This window comes from Tympanuchus pallidicinctus, unplaced genomic scaffold (genome assembly GCF_026119805.1).
Source record: "Tympanuchus pallidicinctus isolate F22 unplaced genomic scaffold, pur_lepc_1.0 scaffold30, whole genome shotgun sequence".
Lineage (NCBI taxonomy): Eukaryota > Metazoa > Chordata > Aves > Galliformes > Phasianidae > Tympanuchus > Tympanuchus pallidicinctus.
In genome coordinates this window covers 940311-958384 of record NW_026294748.1, presented here as the reverse complement: position 1 = coordinate 958384, position 18074 = coordinate 940311, and the positions used below count along the sequence as shown (strand labels likewise).

Below are 18074 nucleotides of genomic sequence, written 5' to 3'. Positions count from 1 at the left end.
TTAGAAGTATTGCTCAAGAGAAACCGTAAGGCCAAAACCCAATGTGGTGCAGCCTTCAGCTGGAATGGAGATGAGCTGCAGATGAATTGCACCCTCCTAAGGATCGGGGGGTGCAGAAGTGGAGCCCCTCACTACCACCCCAGCCCCACTGCTGGGTACCACGTGCTTAGGCAGAGATCTCAGTTCTCGGTTAAAAATAACAGCAGCTTCCAGCCCTCAAAGGTGCAGAAAAATGTGACCTCTAAAAATTCAGGAACGGAAAGGCAAATCAAATGAGTCCCAAATTTGTCTACGCTATAAACGTCAATTTCTTTTTGAAAGAAATGAATGTTTTTGATGAATGTTTTCTTGAATGCCTGCTCTTGGCAGTGCTGCCATCTGTGAAAAATCTCTGCCACGCTCGCTATTAAGATTCCATTTCCAAGAAGAGCTCATCGCCGTTTTAATAAATGGTTAAAAAACTGTCACCGATCCAAAGGGGCAGCAGCTTGTTTACTGCGAGCGGCTCTGTCACCACGCACAGCACCTCTGAGTGATCGGCTCCGAGCTGCCAGACCACATACGGTCCCCCCGCAGCCCTCCAACGAGTGGCATTTTAGCTGTGTTGAGCACGTAGGAACCTAATGCCTATCGACTCTGAATGAGATTTATACTCCAGCTCGCTTGCGAGAGGGTCACTTAGAGCCTCGCAGAGGTTTCACCCAACACCCAGAAGTCATTTATTGGCCCTTCCCTACCATTCCTCACCAAAAAGCACAAGCTCTCCCCAGTGGCGGAGGTGCAATAGCAGCAACTGGCAGCAGGGGCTACCAAAAGCCTTTGGAAGAGCACCAGCGATGGGCTGGGATGGAAGCAGCACGCCCTGCTCACGTCACAAACAAGGTGCCATGGGGCTGCAAACTACTGCATGGTTTTGTGCATCCATCCCAGCACCCATGGGAGGGCTGAGGAGCCCACCTCGTGTGCACAGCTGCTGCAATGGAGGCCTAAAGTGCCTGGTGCTTGACTGCGTCAGGAGGAACAATGAGATCTTCTTCCAGATTCGGCAAACATCAGTATGATAAAATAATATATATATATATTAATTATATGCTTGAACATATGCACCAGAGCAATGCCCTGTATTTTCTCCTAATTGTTCTCCGAGCCTTACAGAGCCACATTTAAATAAAAATGAAGCAGTTATTTAAACCGCAATTAAAGATGGAGCAATTTATTTTTATCTGGAAGGAGCGTCACCGGAGCAGGCGCGAGGGCCGCGGGCAGCGCCAACATCACCACGATCCTGGCACGTTTCAAAGAGGAGATGGAGGCTGCAATGCCACAGAAAGGCTTGGCCCTTACTGAGGTCAGCTCCCTGCTGGCAAATTTGCAGCATGGGTCTCTCAGACAGTAGCAGGGCCAGGCACTGCAATGTGTTTCAAGGAGAGAGGCAGGTCACTGTCCAAAAACATGGAGATGTGGCACTGAAGGACACGGTTCACTGGGCATGGTGGGGGTGGGTTGAAGGTCAGACTTGATGATCTTAGAGGTCTTTGCCATCACACAGCCCTGTCCACCAAATCCCTGCATCCCACACCAACAGGAGGGAGCATCCTCTGCAGCAAAACGCTGCTGGAAGGGGGCTGGGGTGGGAGGGAGAGGAGCACCCACAACACAAACCCACCCTCTCTTTTCATAAGACAGCAGAATTTATCAGCCCGCAGCCCTTCACATCTGTCTCCTCATACAAAATGAAAGAGGCTTTGAAAAACAGAGGAGATGAAATAAAGCCGTCTGTGTGAGGAAGCTGGCATCTCTGCCACTGTCACTGTCACCATGGTAGGAATAATGACCGCGATTGTTTCTGCATCTGTGGATGCGCGGGGAGGAGGAGGAGGAGGAGGAGGAGAAGGAGGAGGAAGCAGCACAACCCCAGCAGCAGCCCTGCAGCTCCCAGGGGCAGCAAGAGGCTCCTGCACCGCAACGTGGTCACATCCTCGTCCCCACACGTGTCAGCCACCCCAGTGGCTGTGTCAGCAGTGATGGCACAGGGCAGGGATGAGCTCGGCAGCACGCAGCTGTGGGTTCTCTTCTCCCCAGCCCAACACAGCCCCAAGGGCTGAAGCTTACGAGAACATGTTTTGAGAAGAGCTCTGACCTGCACGGTTTGCACACCATGATTGCAGTGCTGCAGTAATTGTAGGCACGCTGCCCTGGGAGGTGCAGCTCCTCTGGAGATCTCAGGGTCACAGGGTCACAACCAGCACCATCCTCATTCCATTAGATAACAATTAAAAGGAAAATATTGAGGTGGAGCATCTGACCATGCCAGCAAACAGCTGGTGCAGCAAACCCCTTCCCTCCAAACATTCCCCAAAGCTGGCCTGAGCACATTCAGGGAGATGGCAGCAAATCCAACCCAAAAAGGTTCCACAGTCTTGTCCTGAGGTGACTCAGCGCACTGTAGAGCTCCAAACCCCAAAGGATTGCAACTCTGCTTCAGCAGCAATGCCTCCAAAATGCACAGAAGCATTACAATTTGGCAAACGTCTTTTGAGTGGCAGACAGCACACTCCTCTCTCCCACAGCACTGCAGAGGGCTTTGCTTCTCCCCTCGGCTTCTTGGAAATCTTCTGCAAAATCACAATCTGCAATTCAGGGCACAACTGGAACTAAACCTGTTCAGAGCCACCCTGGGACTCGAGTCCATGCAGCATGCCCTGCTGCCACCAGCAGAACACTCTTCCATTCATTTCCTGCTCCTCTCCCCACTGCACATCACTCATCCCATCCCCCACACCAAGAACAGCACCAGCACTAAGTGCTCAGGCATTCCCAGTAAGGTGGAGCTCACCCATGCTCACCCTCCATTCCCAGCAGCATTCCAGGCTCTGTGCCCGACCCTCCTGGGCTTGGAGGGATCTCAGGCATCTTCATACCAGCAGAGCCTTCCACACCTGGAAGCTCTGCCTGAGCACTGGGATGTCAGTGCTGGAGGCAGATGTGGGGCTGGAGCCCAGCAGTGAGGTGTCAGACAGAGGTGTACAGCCATCCACCCAGCCTCCGTGCACTGCTCATCCATTCCCTGAGCACCACAGCTCCTCGAGCAGTAGCAGATTTACACGCACAGGCGTGCAGAGATGGCAGCTCCAACACGGACATCTCTATTTCAACCCGTGGAGTTCACTGTGCTGCACTTGGCTCGTGCTCCACCACCCACAGGGCTTGGAGAGGGCAAGGACATCACACAGGGTTGGTGCATAGGGTTGGGATGCCACGTGCTGAACCAACAGCACCTTCTCTCCACAGGCAGCCCTCTGCTCTACACCCACAGCAGCCAGGGACCTCCTCACTCTGACCTCAAATGGAGCTTCTGCAGGAGAGAAGTGCTCCAACAGCGCAGCCAAAGCGGCACAGAGATTTCCTGCAGAACGGGCTGAGCTCCCGCAGTTCCAGGCAATTCTCACTGCAACATCAGCAGCTGAGATCTGCTGCACAGGAGGTGAGGTTGGCAGCCAAACTCGCTCTGCAAAACTGGAGCTCGTGGCAGAGGAGGACACAGCTGCAGGGATGGGCACACTGCAACCACAGCACTGCCACCAGTGCCCACAGCAGCACGGGCACAGCTGGAAGCAGTAGGTGCTCACCTCTCTATTCACATGCATCTTATTGACTCGTTTTAGTCTTCTTGTGTGCGTGCGTGCATGTGTGCGAGATCGTCTCCAACGTGACTCTGCATTATCAGGGCTATAATGAGTCCTTGTTAAAGTGGATTTGATGGAATAATTATATTCCAGAAAAAAAAAAAAGAAAAAAAATCCTGCAGGAAAGCGCTCTCCCCTCTTAAAGGGCAGGAGCATCAAACGTTCTCGCCACATTATTTGCAGTCACACCTTCTGCTGCATCTGCTCCTTTTAAAATCTCTAACTCCAATCTGATCTGAATATATAAATCTGAATTATCACAGCAAAAGGAGATGTGCTCACACCTTTTTTTATCTGTTGCCATGGCGATTAGATAAAATTCACGCCAAGTCTCTGGGGAAGGATGAAATGATTTCAGACAGAATCTCACCCCACTTGGTGAGAATAACGCCTGGAGCTCCTTCCCTCTGTAACAGGTCTGGGCACATGTCGCAGCCAGAGAGGGTGCGAGGGGTGGGGGGACGCCGGGACACTTTGGGAGATCTTGGGACCGACAGAGGAAAAGGTTCCACAGCACCCCCAGCCAGGGGAGGGCAGGACCACGCTCAGCTGAATCACATCAGGCTGCTCCACAGCGCTATGAAATTCAAGTGAAAAGGGCACCTTCTGCCCACCGGTCACAGCCTGGCTTCCTGCTGCCCGTGAGATGGATGCCAGCCCCACTCTGTGCCCACTGCAGGGACAGGTGGCGCAACAGCCTCCATCCCTTCCCCTCCAGTGTGGGCATCCCATAAAGTTGGGGTGACTCCAGAGTGCCCTCAGGTCCCAGCATGCCTACATATTGCCACCACAGGCTCCCAAAGAGCCTGAGCTTCTATGTGTTCAATCAGAAGTAGAACACCCCATGAAACTCCTCTGCCAAGGGTCTATCCCACACCAGGGAGAGGTTTGGGAGGGGCTCAGAGGCACCAATTGAATCACTTCTCTGTGTTTCTCCCTAAAAAGCTGTGGGCATTCACACAGATGCCAGCAGAGCTTTCCTGGTGGCTCTGCTCCATAGCAGGAGCTGGCACATCCCACCGCAATGGCACGAAGACTCCAAACTTCCAGCAACACAGGGAGGGAGGAGATCAGGTTTCCCCACAATTTCTGATGCAAAGCTTCAGGAATCTTTGGAGCCGGCCTTCAGCATTCACTGGGAGATGGCTATTTGACAGAATCTCTGTCCCTGGAGGTGCTAAAGAACCACGGAGATGTGGCACTTGGGGACACGGTGGGGATGGTTAGACTCGGTCACCTTATAGGTCTTTTCCAAGATGTGGTGACCATCCTCAGCAACGTATCTCCAGCCCCCAAACCATCCCATAGAGGATGAGCACACACATAAGGACTGCCTTTCAACTCACCACATCAATTCTATCCCAGCTTTTCTCCAGGAGCTTGCTACCCCTCAGAACAAGTCCATCAGGCAGAGGACAACGCTTTGCTCCCCTGGCCTGCTATCCACGCCTCGGGGATCAGCTGCTCCATCCCACAGCACGCAGAGCATTGCACCCATGCACACCATTGGGCTGAACTGCTGGCAGCCCCACGCTGTGCCTCTGGGCTCACTGTGCTTGGAGACAGAGTAAAGCGGGATTTGTGCATAGCTGCACTCCAATATTTTAGAGAGAAATGCAGTGTGTGGCAGATGCTGCCAGGTACAGCAGAGCAGAGCTTACATCTTTGGGGCAGACGGATGTATTTAATCACCCGAAAGCTGCTACTATTTTATTCTCTGCATCACTGAAAGGTCTCTGAGATGAGCTCGAGAATCCCATCCATAGACTTGGGCACAGCATGGCAAAGGATACTTGATTTAAGCTCATATCTGAGCCAGCACCACCAGATCAGCGTAGGTGCTCCATAGAATCACAGAACGGCGTGGATTGAAAAAGACCTTAGAAGATGTTTCCTACATTCCAAACAAAAATGTGCACAGAAAATCGTTCAAACTTTGCAGAACAGATCATTTCTTTCCGTGGTTCTGGCACGGAACTCCGCGTGTTGGCTTCCAGAGGAAGGACTTCATGGCCACCCAACATACACACGTGCCTCGTTTGGAAGCAAGGTTTTGGAAAAGTCACCAAGCACAGCAGGGAGCTCTCTGCTGCAGAAGGGCTGACTGCTCCTCACCAACCCATTCCAGCATCTTCAGCTCACTGCCTGCGTCACCGCACAGCCCCCAGGACGGCTGCACGCCCAGCCCTGCTGAAATCCCTTCCCATCAGGCAACACCTGCAGAGAGGACGTGCCAGCGCCGCGCATTTCCATTTCTGTGTCACAACAACTGGAGCACGGTGACGCCGAGGCAGCTCCGGTCACGGATGCAACAGTTCCTCTGACAAATCCAGCCCGCGTGCTGCCAGACCTCGCGTTACCCGGCGCTTTAATAGAGCCGTTCGCTCGGCTCAGGGCAGCAGCTTCTCCCCGTTTCCCTCCAGGGAAGGGAGAGGCACGCGGAAGCTGCTCAGCTGCATCCTCCCCGGTCCTCCTCCCACCCCACCCCCAAGGATACATCAAGATTCATCAATAGCAACAGAGTTTGAAATCACAGCCTCGGTGTGAAGCGCAAATCTTGCACGCAGCCCCCAGATCCGCGAGCGCTGCTGCTTTATCTGAATAAGCACGAGCCCACGTTCCACGCCAGAGCACTGAGAGTGCTGCTGCACGTGTGCTACCAGGCTGAGAACGAACAGCAAGATTGATTTGGACGCGAGCACCAGCAAAGCAAATGGCTTTTTGAAAACCCTATAATTTCTCCGCAACCCTTGACTTCACTAAACACACATTTTTAGACTACGGCACCGTTAGGTAGGCATTAAACAAAAATGAGCCGCACTAATGATGATTTATGTGCAGGATAACCTTCCATAAAGAATTTATCTTTGATTTCAGGGTAAGTTACAGCGTTGCCAAGTGAACCAAACCACGCGAGTCGGCACCAAAGTCCCTCCTGCAGCAGCACGACACAGACACGAGGCACTGCTCCACCATTGTTTCAAGATCTCACCCAAAATTAACCCAGTAGGAGCTCCTGAGAAGGCACACATGGAGGAACCGGAGGAGAGAAGTCAGGCAGAGCGCTCAGAAAGCAGCACTGCACCGCTGGGAGCAGCACTAAAGGAGCACAGAGAGCACAGGGCACAGCAGCAGGAGACCATGGGCATGAGCAGGAATTACTCCCCCCATTCCAAGGGGAGACCACGGTTTGGTAACAGCAAAGCCAGCACCAGTTCTAGCAAGAGCAATAGAAAATCAGCTCCAGGCAGATACTATATTTGTAATCCAACAGCAAAACACGCTTGCTTGTGTTGACTCCGCACTGTAACACAATTTGTATGTTCTGTCTTTAGGGTAATTATTGCTTTAGAATGTTAAAATTGTTCCACTCTAATTAAATCATCATATTTAAAAAAAAAAAAAAAAAAAAATCCACTGCAGCAGTGAGCTTGGGAGCAGGCCTGGCTGAGATCATGTGTGTGCATGGGTGCTTGGGTGGGCAATGCACTGCTGTTGCTCAGACACTGCAGAGCACAGACACTGCTCTGCTCCTGCAACTCCACTGCACAGCACAAATCCATCAGAGCACCCTGCCATCCCCAGGGTCTCCAGCACCACTGGGAGCACCCAAAGCAGAAGAGCAGCACCAGAAGCCACTATGCACCAAGCTAGCCCATCAGGGAACAGCGCTCCTCCTGAGCAACAACTGCTGCTGAAGGCATTTCCATGATGCTGCAAAACCTCCTGAAACACCAGAAAGATGCTTACACAGGTTTGTATTCAAGAAGACTGTTTGCTAAACAGAAATCTCCCTTTCCAGGCACAAGACTGCTGCAGACACAGAGCAGCTGCCCATCAATGAGCAGCGTCCTTCCCAGCTCCTGCCCGGGGAAGACCACGGAGAGAGGAGTCTCATGCAATATTTCATCCTGAGACTGTCAGAAGTGGGTCAGTGCTGGGGAGGAGGGGCACTGGGCTGGAGCCCTGACCACGGCAGGGAGCTGGCTCCTCGCCCCAGCTCCACAGCCCAGCGTGGGCTTGGTGCCAGCACCAGGATTGGCACAGGGGTCGGTGGAGATATGCGCCCTTGATGCTCCAGCACAGCTCCCAGGTGTCACCTCACAGACCCTACAAAACCCCAACAGTGGAAGGAGTGCTGCCTCCCAACATCCATCCCCATTCCAGCCATAGGGGAGCATTGAGCCAGCAGCTGGTCTGCACCCAGAGATGCCACCACAGCCCTCTGGAAGGCTGCTCATCCCCTTCCAGGTGAAGCACTCTGCTCCTTAAGCTCCTTAGGAAACAGCCCCGCAAGGCGGATTAGAGCAAATCCCCTCCCATGCACGGTCAGCAGCTGGCACTGGGATGTCCCCTCATCCATCCCCCCCCCCCCCGCTGGTGGCAGCCCCTGGGCACAGCATAGCTCCAGGGGGAGCAGCGGGACTTATTGACCTGTGAGCAAATATCAAGCACCGAGTGCTCACTTTAGGCAAAATCCTTTAATTCTTTCTGGATCCCCTGGGGAAAGAAGCATTGATTACTTTACTACCAGCTCACCCACGCTGCGCCGGGCAGCCAGCACAGCCATCAATATAGCCAGGGAGGAAGCCAGGAGGTCACCCCGGCACACAGGGACACTGGTGGTCCCACACAGCACCTGCCACAGCCCTGTGCTGCTCCTGAGCCTGTGACAGTCTGGCAGGACCCAGCACAACACATTCAGCAGCATCCCCTGCTTGCCCACACCAGGCCTGGGAGGTTGTATCCCACCCAGGGGACCTGCTGGGGCAGGACCCTGCTTTCAGAGCCTCCCTGCTTTCATGGGGTATCAAAAGCTCAAGGGTCCCTGCAAAAGGTTGGGTGCTGCTGTCCCCCTGTGTCACACCGGTGGGAGCACATCCTGCCAGGGTGGCCACGTGGCTGCCAGGTGCCAGGAGAAGAAAGAGATGCACAATGCCAAATTCAAGTCAAGAAACTGGAAAACTGACTCTGTGCCATTCAAAAACCAGGGAAACCAACCAGCTGCAGGTCAGGATGGGGATAGCATGGGACATCTCCTGCTGACCCAGTGCGAGGTGCCACGCAGCCATGGGGGTGAGATGGCTCAGGCAGGCAGCAGACACCGGGACAGAAGCCACGAGCTCAGCAATGCACAGAGCATCACCATCACCAGAGACAACAACACAGCACATCTGCTCACACCACCGGGCCTCTCCGGTGTGAAGCCACAGGATGGTCCCCAATAAAAGCCTTGGCTTTGGCAGCACCAAAAGCCATCCTCCACAAGAGCCAGCCCAACACGACCAAGCAGGTCAGGTATTCCAAGGAACACGGCGCTTCCCAAGCAGCTGTCTCTCTTACCTGGGATGATAGAAACGGTGTCTTTTTCCCAGGACACAACACTAACATATTCCTGCACTGAGGAGGGGATGAGGCACTTGAAGACAGCCACGTTTCCACGCATCGACCTTTGGTCCTCCACCCGGACGGTGTACGGCTCCCTGAAAACTGCAGAGGGGGGCAGACGGTTGGTGGCATGACAGCACCGGATGGAAACCCATCTTAGTTTTGCTTTAATCCTTCATCTCCCCCCCCCCCAAAAAAAACCAACTCCCCCCCACCTTGCTGGCTGTCAGGGCACCTTGCACTGCTGCTAGAGATCAGGAGCAGAATGGGTACATTGCTGGGTGCTACTGGGTGACACCTCACCTGGACAGTAGCAGGGGAGGTAGCAGCCACAGGTAAGCAGCCAGCCGAAGGACAGGCCCCAGCTGCACCGCTGCCCCCCCAACTCCCTGCTATTGATGGGGTGAATGAAAGAAACCTGCACAGAAAGGAACACCAGCACTGCAGCAGCGTAATCGGCCAAAGCCTCCTTAATCACATGGAGCAGGGGCTTGTTCACAGGCTTTGAAGGCCAGCAGAGAGCATGGGGGCACCCAGCTGGGCTCTGCTCCCAGCACCCCAACCCCAGCCCCACAGCCCCTGCTGTGCCAACCTGCTCGTTCCCACAAAGGTAGTTTAAAATCAAGACCAGCATGTTTACAGTTTTCCATTGGCCAGAGAGATTTACTCCCTGTGCTCACTACTAGCTTTGCTAAATATTTTGAGAGTTTTCCCAATTCCTCATATTTTTAATTGGGGCTTACTTGCTTACTTGCTGTCATTGGCTTTTCATGCTGCACGGCCACCACAAAGCAGAGAACACAAGATAGCCAAGGGGACACAAAGGTTTCAACCAATTTCAAGTGTTCCAGAGCCAAAGTGCTTGGAGCTAGCACAGCTGAGGCCATCCTGGTGGCCCTGCTCATCGCCCCACTGCACGCTGCCCACTGATTGCACCTGCTAATAGCACAGATGTGGGCCCTGGGCAGCAAGGGAGCTCACAGAGCCCTGGCACAAGGATGGGTCAGCTCCATGCAGCACAGCCACGTTTACTGCACCCTACCTGCTGCCATCCCTCCTCCACTAAGCTGTGGTTTATAGGTAACCTGCTAATGTTGGTAAATAATTCACTCCAGGAGGGGGGTTAATACCCATTTACTCTGCAGTACAAGGTATTAAAATAAAAAAACCCTGTAGTCACTTCTGTCATGTTCCCTCTGCTAGCCCCATTTTTAATAGGTTACATAATGAAGCCATTCCTGGGCTATTAGCCCTCCTCAGCCTGGTCAATAATTTACCATAACGGCTTTTGGAAGCAGCTCTTTGCCATATTCCCCCTTTTTTCTTTGCTTAATAAGCCTTGGCGTGCTTAGACTGGATGCTCCAGTGGGAACAGAGCAGTCTGAGAGGGGCTGTGGGACATGGTGGGGCTCTGAGCTGCAGACGGATGTGTCCCAGCTCCTCCTGCACACGATGGTTTACGCTGCTTAAGGGAGGTGCAAGGATGCAGCCGCACCATCGCTGCACCCAAACCACACGCCGTGCCCCTGCCCATCACTGCGCAGCCCTCCCCATGCCAGCAGCAGACTTGCATCACACAGCTTGCTCTGAGCTCAGGCAGGACACAGCTCACAGACATATTGGCAGCTGCCTCCCGTTCATCCAACCCCTGCGCTCCGGCTGTGCAGCATCGATCAGTGCCCTCGCAGCAGGGCAGCACAGCCCATGCTCAGCTTTCCACCGAGCACAGCAGCCTGCTGTCACCACCCCACACCAGGTGGGCAGGCCAGGAGATCCGAGAAAAGCCGTCACCGCATCCAAGCCCCAAACCCCAGGGAGATCCTACCTGCTTTAACACGGATATTCGGGCTCCTGATTTTGCCAGCCGAGTTCTCCGCCGTGCAGAAGTAGTCGTTGTCGTGGATAAAGCTATTGAAGGCTGATGGCGAGAAGGGGTAGAGCTGCAAAGTCCCATTGGCATGGACATGCCGGATGTGGGGCACATCGTAGATGTCGTCACCTGTGGCCAAATACCACCGAAGGACGGCGCTGGGTGACCCTGCGGCCGGGCAGGGGATCACCACCCCCACTGTGCTGGAGAAGGTGACCTGCTGGATGGAGTCGTTCACAAAGTAGAGGCTGGTTCCAACATCTTCAGTGTGAGCTGCAGAGGAAGCAGAGTCTGAGGGTCAGTGCGGATGGCAATGCTCACAGCAGTGTGATCACCCCGAACCCAGCCACGGAGCACAGAGAGAACATCAGGGCAGGGGCTGGAAGCACAGCTCAGGAACTACGAGCATCTCACCACAACCAGATGCCCCCACGCATGGGTGCTCCTCAGCCAGACGTGCAGCCTCAGATGTGCAGTGCGGGCTCTGCACAGATGCACCACTACCCGGTGATGGGGGCTGTGCGTGCACTGGTGGCCCTGAGCTTGCACCAAAGCACAGCTCACACTGCCCAGAGCCACCCAGCACACCGTGATCACTGCAGAAAAGCAAAGGAGACCTCTCCACCCAGCACCCCCCTTGCCACTCCAGGACCACGAGCTCCCCTTTACCACCACAGCGAGCAAAGCTGCCTACAAATAAGGACGAGGCAGCCCCCAGTCACTCAGTTCCGTTTTTCTTTTTTTAGCCACATTTTTCTGCGTGGGCAGAAGGACACAGATATAGCAAGCGGCCCTCGGCGCTGTATTAATAGCTCTGCCTGGGAGCACCACTCGTGGTGCTGCAGAGCCAGCACAGAGCGGGCCATGCTGCTGGCTCCAGCGAGCCGCTGGGGACCTCCCTGACCCCAATTCCTTCACTTGGGGAGAAGAGAACAGGAACAGGGTGGGGAAAATACACCAAGATCCACATCTGTGCCCACATCACGCTCCACTCATTCTCAGCCAGGTCAACAAAGGAAAGCCCAAAGCACCTCAAATTGTGCAGAGCCGTGTCCGGGTTCCTATGATCCCAGTGTGAGCACCCACATCTTGCTCTGCACTGAACCATCATCTAAAACACATAAAATGGCCAAGTTTCCTCCTTTGCCTACTCAGAGCCCTATAGTCTCACACCAAGGCCAACCGCAGCTGTAGAATCACAAAGGTTGGAAAAGACCTCCAACCATCAACCCGTTCCCAAGTGCTGCACCTACAGAGCTGCATCACGGAGCAACCAAGGGGACTGGCAGCCAGCAAGATCCAGCACTGCCACTGCAACCAGTGACATGCACCAGGGCAGGATGTTACCCACCCTACACCCTGCCCAGCAGCGATGGGAGTGCAGCCACAACCCTATGGGGAAGCATCCTCCTGTCTGGTGAGGGTTAGAGCTGGAAGGGTGAAGGGTGGGAGCAAAGAGTGGAAAAATACCTCGTAAACAGAAATTCAGATTACCCATGAAGCTTTTTCAGGTCAAAGGGGGAAACGGATTTTTAATAGAAAATGGAAGTTATGGGATTGGCAATAGTTATGTGACAGACGCATAGAGTTAAATCCAGATAATCTCCTTTACCATTTAGCATTGAGCACCATTCTAATTCCATGTTTCATAAAACTGTCTCCAAATCACCGAGGGAGATTAAAAATTTAGAAATAGCGCCGCAATATTTTTAAACCAGAAATCACTGCTCACATCTGGTCAGATGTGCTGACCCTAACCTAAATATCGAGGGCATTAATTCACGCGAGCTGGAGAAGAGGCAGCTACAGAGGAGCCCACATGGAAGCGTTTCGCCGGGGGAAGTGCAGTGAAGCAGGCACAGCACCAGACTGCTGGTTCCAGAGCTGCACAAAGCCCTGCGCGCAGCCGGACGCTGCCTGGCTCACTCTGAGAGGCACGTATTTGAAGTCATCAAGGTGCAATCTTCTTAAATTGTAGTAAATTACAACCTAGAGGTATTGAAATATTAATATCTCTCACTGAGCTGGGAGCAGAAAGTCATTTTGCTATCATCCCATAGGAATATTTACCAGCCTCGATGGCTGGACTTTCCAAACTCGACTCCCTCTGGAAGCGCAGCCACTCTCAGCACTGCAGAGCCACGCGCCGTACGAGATGCACTCATTTACTCTAACGAGTGGCTGAGGCAGAGCAGCCATAAATCGACCCCAGGGTCTGTCAGCAGCCACGTGCTCTGGGAGGAGGCAGCTGAGGTGTAGGTGTGAGTCCTGCATGGAAGCGACACGCAGAAATGCCAGCACCTCCCCGATGGCAGCCCAGCGAGGCAATGCTTCCTCGCCTCCAGACCTCACAGGGAAGAGCTGCTCCTGTCACATGAAGTGGGTTTAGGGCTATTTGCCACGACCAGGCACTGTGCTGCCACGCAAAGGGTTTGCAGCACCGTGGAGCAGACAGCTGCTGAACTGCAAACCCACTGCACCACACCAGCAGCATATTCCCAAGGCTCCCCCTCGGGCTCAGCACTCCAGGTGCCTCCCAGGATCACCACCAGGCAAGCAGATGAGCTGGATGAGCCATGGGGGCTGCCCAGCCACCAGCTGTGACAGGCTCTGCCAGGAACAGCAGGCTAATCACCACCTTGCCACTCATTTATTATCCTCATTAAGGGCATTTGACACCTGCCCTGTTCAAGGAGAAAGTGAAGTGGGTGGGAGTTGAGGTAGGTGGCATGGCCTGACCTTGCCTCCCTGCTGCCAGGAGGTGGGACAGACCCATCCCATGCTACCCATCCACGGAGCAGTCTTTGGCTCTGCTTGGAAGGAGCTTCCATCACCATCAGAGCACTAACCATCCTTCTGCTAACAAAGGGAGAGTCCTCAGAGCAAGAACTGACATCTCTGAGCATCACAGAAGGGAGAGGAATGGTGAGACATGGGGTCAGATGCACATAGCAGGGCTCCTCCAAGCGCCCCAGCACCTGCAGCAGTGCACAGGAGGTGCACAGCCCCCTGGGCAGCACAGCTCCCCCATGCAGGAGGTCTCCCCAAAGCAGCAGTTTCCCAAGCCATCTTAAAGCCCTGACCTCAGCAGAACAGCCATCCCACAGAGCGGTGCCCCCAAAAACGAAGCGCAGCCCCAAGGGCAATCCCAGAGCACGCAGCCACCTTCCTTAGGAGGGAACACTGGAGTAGAATCCAGCTTCCAACCTCCTGTGGGAGTGCATCCTGCTCAGAGTGCTGCTGCCTGCTCCTTAATGCATCTGCATGGAAATTAAGGCCTGAACCACCTCCAGCTATTGCAGCAGCACCCAGGCGCAGGCTGTAACCCTTGCCTGGAAGGAGCAGCACTCCCACTCATTTGCCCAGCCCCTGCAACGTACAAATGGTCACCTCCTGCTTCTTCACACTAGAGTGTCATTGTCACCTCCCCATCCCTGGAGGCTGGCACGGAGATGGGCATTCCCCAGCTCTGCATCACCTCTCTACAGCCTCCCAACCTCCTCCAGGAGGTGGGAACAAGCTAAGGAAGCACAGGCAAAACCTCTCCCTGCCCTCTAACAGCCCACCCTTGCTTCTCCAAGAACACCCAAGACCCAAGGGGACATCAGCAACGTGACCAGGACAGGCTGCAGCAATGTGCCCCCAGGCACGTGGGTCAGGTCCAACAGACAGGGAGGCACTGAGGCCACGTATGCCTACTGCTGGCCTTCCTGCAGAGCCAGCAGCCCCTCACTTCCAAACCACAGCTGGCACACTTGCTTTAAGCACAGATTTCTGCCCCACAGCCGACAGGTGTGAGATGAGGGAGTTTGTCCATAAAGCAAGCCAGAGGAAGGCAGCTCGCTCACCTTGTCCCTTTCCCTTTAAGCTGCACTTGCTCCCTTCCCTCCCACAGAAATGAAACCCAACGGCCCCTTCCAAGAGGCAGCTGCTATGAGCAGTCAGGAAACGGATTTCCAAAATATTTGGTACAGCTCTGCTAGCAGGTGATGATGGCAAGATGCAGATGGTACACGGTTGGGTTTGTTTCTTAACCATCTACAAGCAGGGAAAGAGAAATCGATGACATTATAACATACAAATACATAGCTGGCTGTAGCTGAGATTCCAAAGACAAGAAACACTCTGGACCCAAGGCAGCCACTGCATAGCTTCTCATTACAGCACGCTTTGTATCTACTGCGACAAGCAAACCCCTTCCTCCTTCATGCCCTCCTAGGAAGCCACACTCGTTAGCAGCCTGCTTGTCTGGGTGTGAGATGACTTCATGCGATCCAAGGCACAGCTCAGAACTCACACGCTGCCATGTCAGAAGGATTCCTGCCACAAAGAGACGCTTCCAGTTTTATCCTCGCTCCGTCAGCTGCTTCAAATGAGGACAGTGCTCCTCACCACTCCACTCCGGACCAGATGGGCAGAAGTGCTGCAGCAGAAAGGCACCCTATGCACTGCCGGGCAGCAAGGCCCTGGCACCCGCAGCCTCTGCTCCTCCAGAGAACAAACACCAAGAAATATAGGGTTACCCATATCAATTTCTCATCCAAAAGCGAGAGCAGCCCTAACCCTACGCCAGGTGCAGGTAAGGGCTCTGGGCAGGTTGCCACCGTGGCTCCCAGTGCAGGGAAATGTTGGCTATCCGCAGGCTAACAAACGCCGGGCACGGCGAGGGCTCAGCACCGCAGCCTTCTCCTCCGTGCATTTAATGAGGCTTCCATGTTTCATTTCAGAGACAAACGAGCGCCATGCCACGCTGGGGGAGGGCCAAGATGGGGAAGGGAAAACAAAAATAAATATAAATAAATGCAGGGTGCAGAGTCCGCTGTACCCAACACCGGAGCATAGCGCAAATCTAGTGCCAAAATAAACCAGGACAGACCCAGCAAGAGATGATCTCCCAGCTCAAAGCCTCTGCTCCTCAGCGCACCGCTCACACCACAGAGCTCCTTCTGTCCTTCCTGGGGGCTCCCCGCCTCGGTTTGTTCTAAAGCAGGGCAGAAAGAAGCCACAGCCACCCCTCAACTCCAGCAGCCCCCCTGGATCAAACGTTCATTTGCTTTCAGCTCCTACTTGAGCTCTTGCTCTACAGCAGGAATGTATTAAAAGGCTGTGCTCCGGTGCCCAGAAATATTAAGTGCCTGAAAGGTTTATCGTGCATTAAGCAATTCATTTTTTTTTTATCCCATTATTATAATGAAACTTCCCATTGTATTGCTGTCCTCTCTTTGGAACCGTTTCACTTTAACACTTTCCATCACCGAGGCTGCTCACCACTGAAGATATGTTTTATTCCCCCTCCTCTCCCCAAAAAAATAAAGAGAAAATGAGGCCACGAGGAGTTGTGCTAATGGAGGCTTTTAATTTGCACTTCTCAGAAGAGATAGCTCTGTTCTTCCAAGAAGCTGGGGCTGCAAACAGGCACGGGGTTTATTGGCTTTGCAGCTCGTTATTTTGGCTGCTGGGGGCAGGGAATGGTGGGGTCCTCAATGCTGATTTGTTTCTGTTTTTCTCCCCTTGTAGCACGGTTAGAAATGCAAATGTAAGCAAAGCAGGCGCTGGCACATTCAGCACAGCAGATCCGAAACAAAAGCAATTTTGGTTAAAGCTCCCAAACGCAGTTTCAGCCCGGTTCTAATAAAGCAGCTATTCCATAATTAATAATTGATGGAATAATTGATCACCAGGCAACCGGACAGGACGTCCTATTAAGCCTCAGTAAATATTTTTCATCGGTTTAGCATTGAGATAGATGTGCAATTTAACAGACAGCAGGAGAAGTCTCATGGAAGGAGGCAGCTCCGCTCCCCTCATTTCTCTTTCATTTCCTAAATTTCCCCCCCTCCACACCTGCTCTCAAATGTCAAAAAAAAAAAAAAAAAACCCAAAAAAAAGATAATTAGGGCAAATGCCATTTCATATCCCCCAGGCACCCCCACCTGCCACAAGGTGGGCACTTCCCCCAGTCTGCAGATGTGGCGACGGACGTCCAGAGAGGTAATTGATGAGAGAAGCACAATTAAAAATTCCCACGGACCTGGAAATGGGCAATTCCTTTATGTAACATCGATTGATTGTTGTCACAAACGCCCTGCGATTTAACTGCCCGCACTCCATGCGGCTCCTTGGCTTTCTATTTTAATTGCATCTATAGCAGACTTGGTTTAGAGTATTACCTCCATAGATTTGGATAGCATTCACTTAATCTCCAACTTTAAATTAATCTCTAATCTTTAAGTGTGCATCTCTCCTTGACATACTTCTCCCACGATCCCCCCCCGAACGGCCCCCCCTTCCCAATCTGATTCATATCAAACCACTGGGTTACACTTAATGCAACATTCCTAGAGGGAAGGCTGCGATTTTTAAAGCGTCGCTGGATTTACCCAGCCTGATGGGATTAGAACATCGCTCTAAGTAGTCCCGGAAAAGCGGGCTTAGATGCACAGAGCTCCCCGAAGTAGCGCCGCGGGGTCGCCGTCCGGGGCTGGGAGCGGGGATGCTGCGCCCGTCGGTCCGCGGGTCCCGGCGCCTACGGGAGCGTCACCGACCCGCACCGTGCGCTCCTCCGGGCCAGCCCGAGAGTCCCGGAACGCCGCGCAGCCGAGGAGGGACGGGTGGGAGGGGGGAGAAAAGGAGGAGGGGGTTCGAACGCGGCCCGAGGGAGCCCACCGCCAGCCCGCCGCCCAACCCGTGCGGACGTACCTTTCCGCAAAGAGTACAGCAGGAAAAAAGTTACCAGCCACATGCCATAAAGAGCACCTATGGCCCCGGGGTGCGGCGCAATTGCGGACGGTGCGGTGCCCCCGGCGTGCCGCGCTCCCTGCCGCCGCGCTGCCAGCCAGGTTGAGATGCCCAGAGCCGAGCTCGCAGCCGCTCCTCCTCCCCTCTCCTGGCGAGTGGCGTCGGGAGGGTGGGCCGGGCTCCCGCGCACTCCCCGCCCCCGCGCCCCGCTCCCCGCCGGGCCCCTCCGCGGCCGCGGGCGGACACGGCCCGCAGCTGAGCCCCGCCGCTCGCCCGGAGCGCTGCGCGACGTCCCGGTTCCCCCCCCACGTCCGAGAGGGAGCGCATGGCTTCCCCGCGCTTCCTCGGGCCGGGCCGCGTTTTGGGAGGGCGGCTGGTGACACCCAGCCCTT

General features: G+C 54.1%; 1 protein-coding gene across 2 annotated transcripts in view; it reads right to left on the bottom strand.

Moving 5' to 3' along the window:
• Positions 1-17830, bottom strand: part of DSCAML1 (DS cell adhesion molecule like 1) — a 79354-nt gene extending 61524 nt beyond the window's left edge. Inside the window, exons 1-3 of one of the 2 annotated variants that reach the window (XM_052697472.1) lie at positions 17644-17830; positions 10900-11217; positions 9030-9176 (exon numbers count right to left, since the gene is read on the bottom strand). In XM_052697472.1, the coding sequence (XP_052553432.1) occupies positions 9030-9176; positions 10900-11217; positions 17644-17686 (508 nt within the window). In that variant the 5' untranslated portion in view covers positions 17687-17830. The remainder of the gene's footprint in view (positions 1-9029; positions 9177-10899; positions 11218-17643) is intronic. The other variant, XM_052697473.1, reaches the window with a different exon arrangement.
• Between the last annotated feature and the right edge of the window lie 244 nt (positions 17831-18074).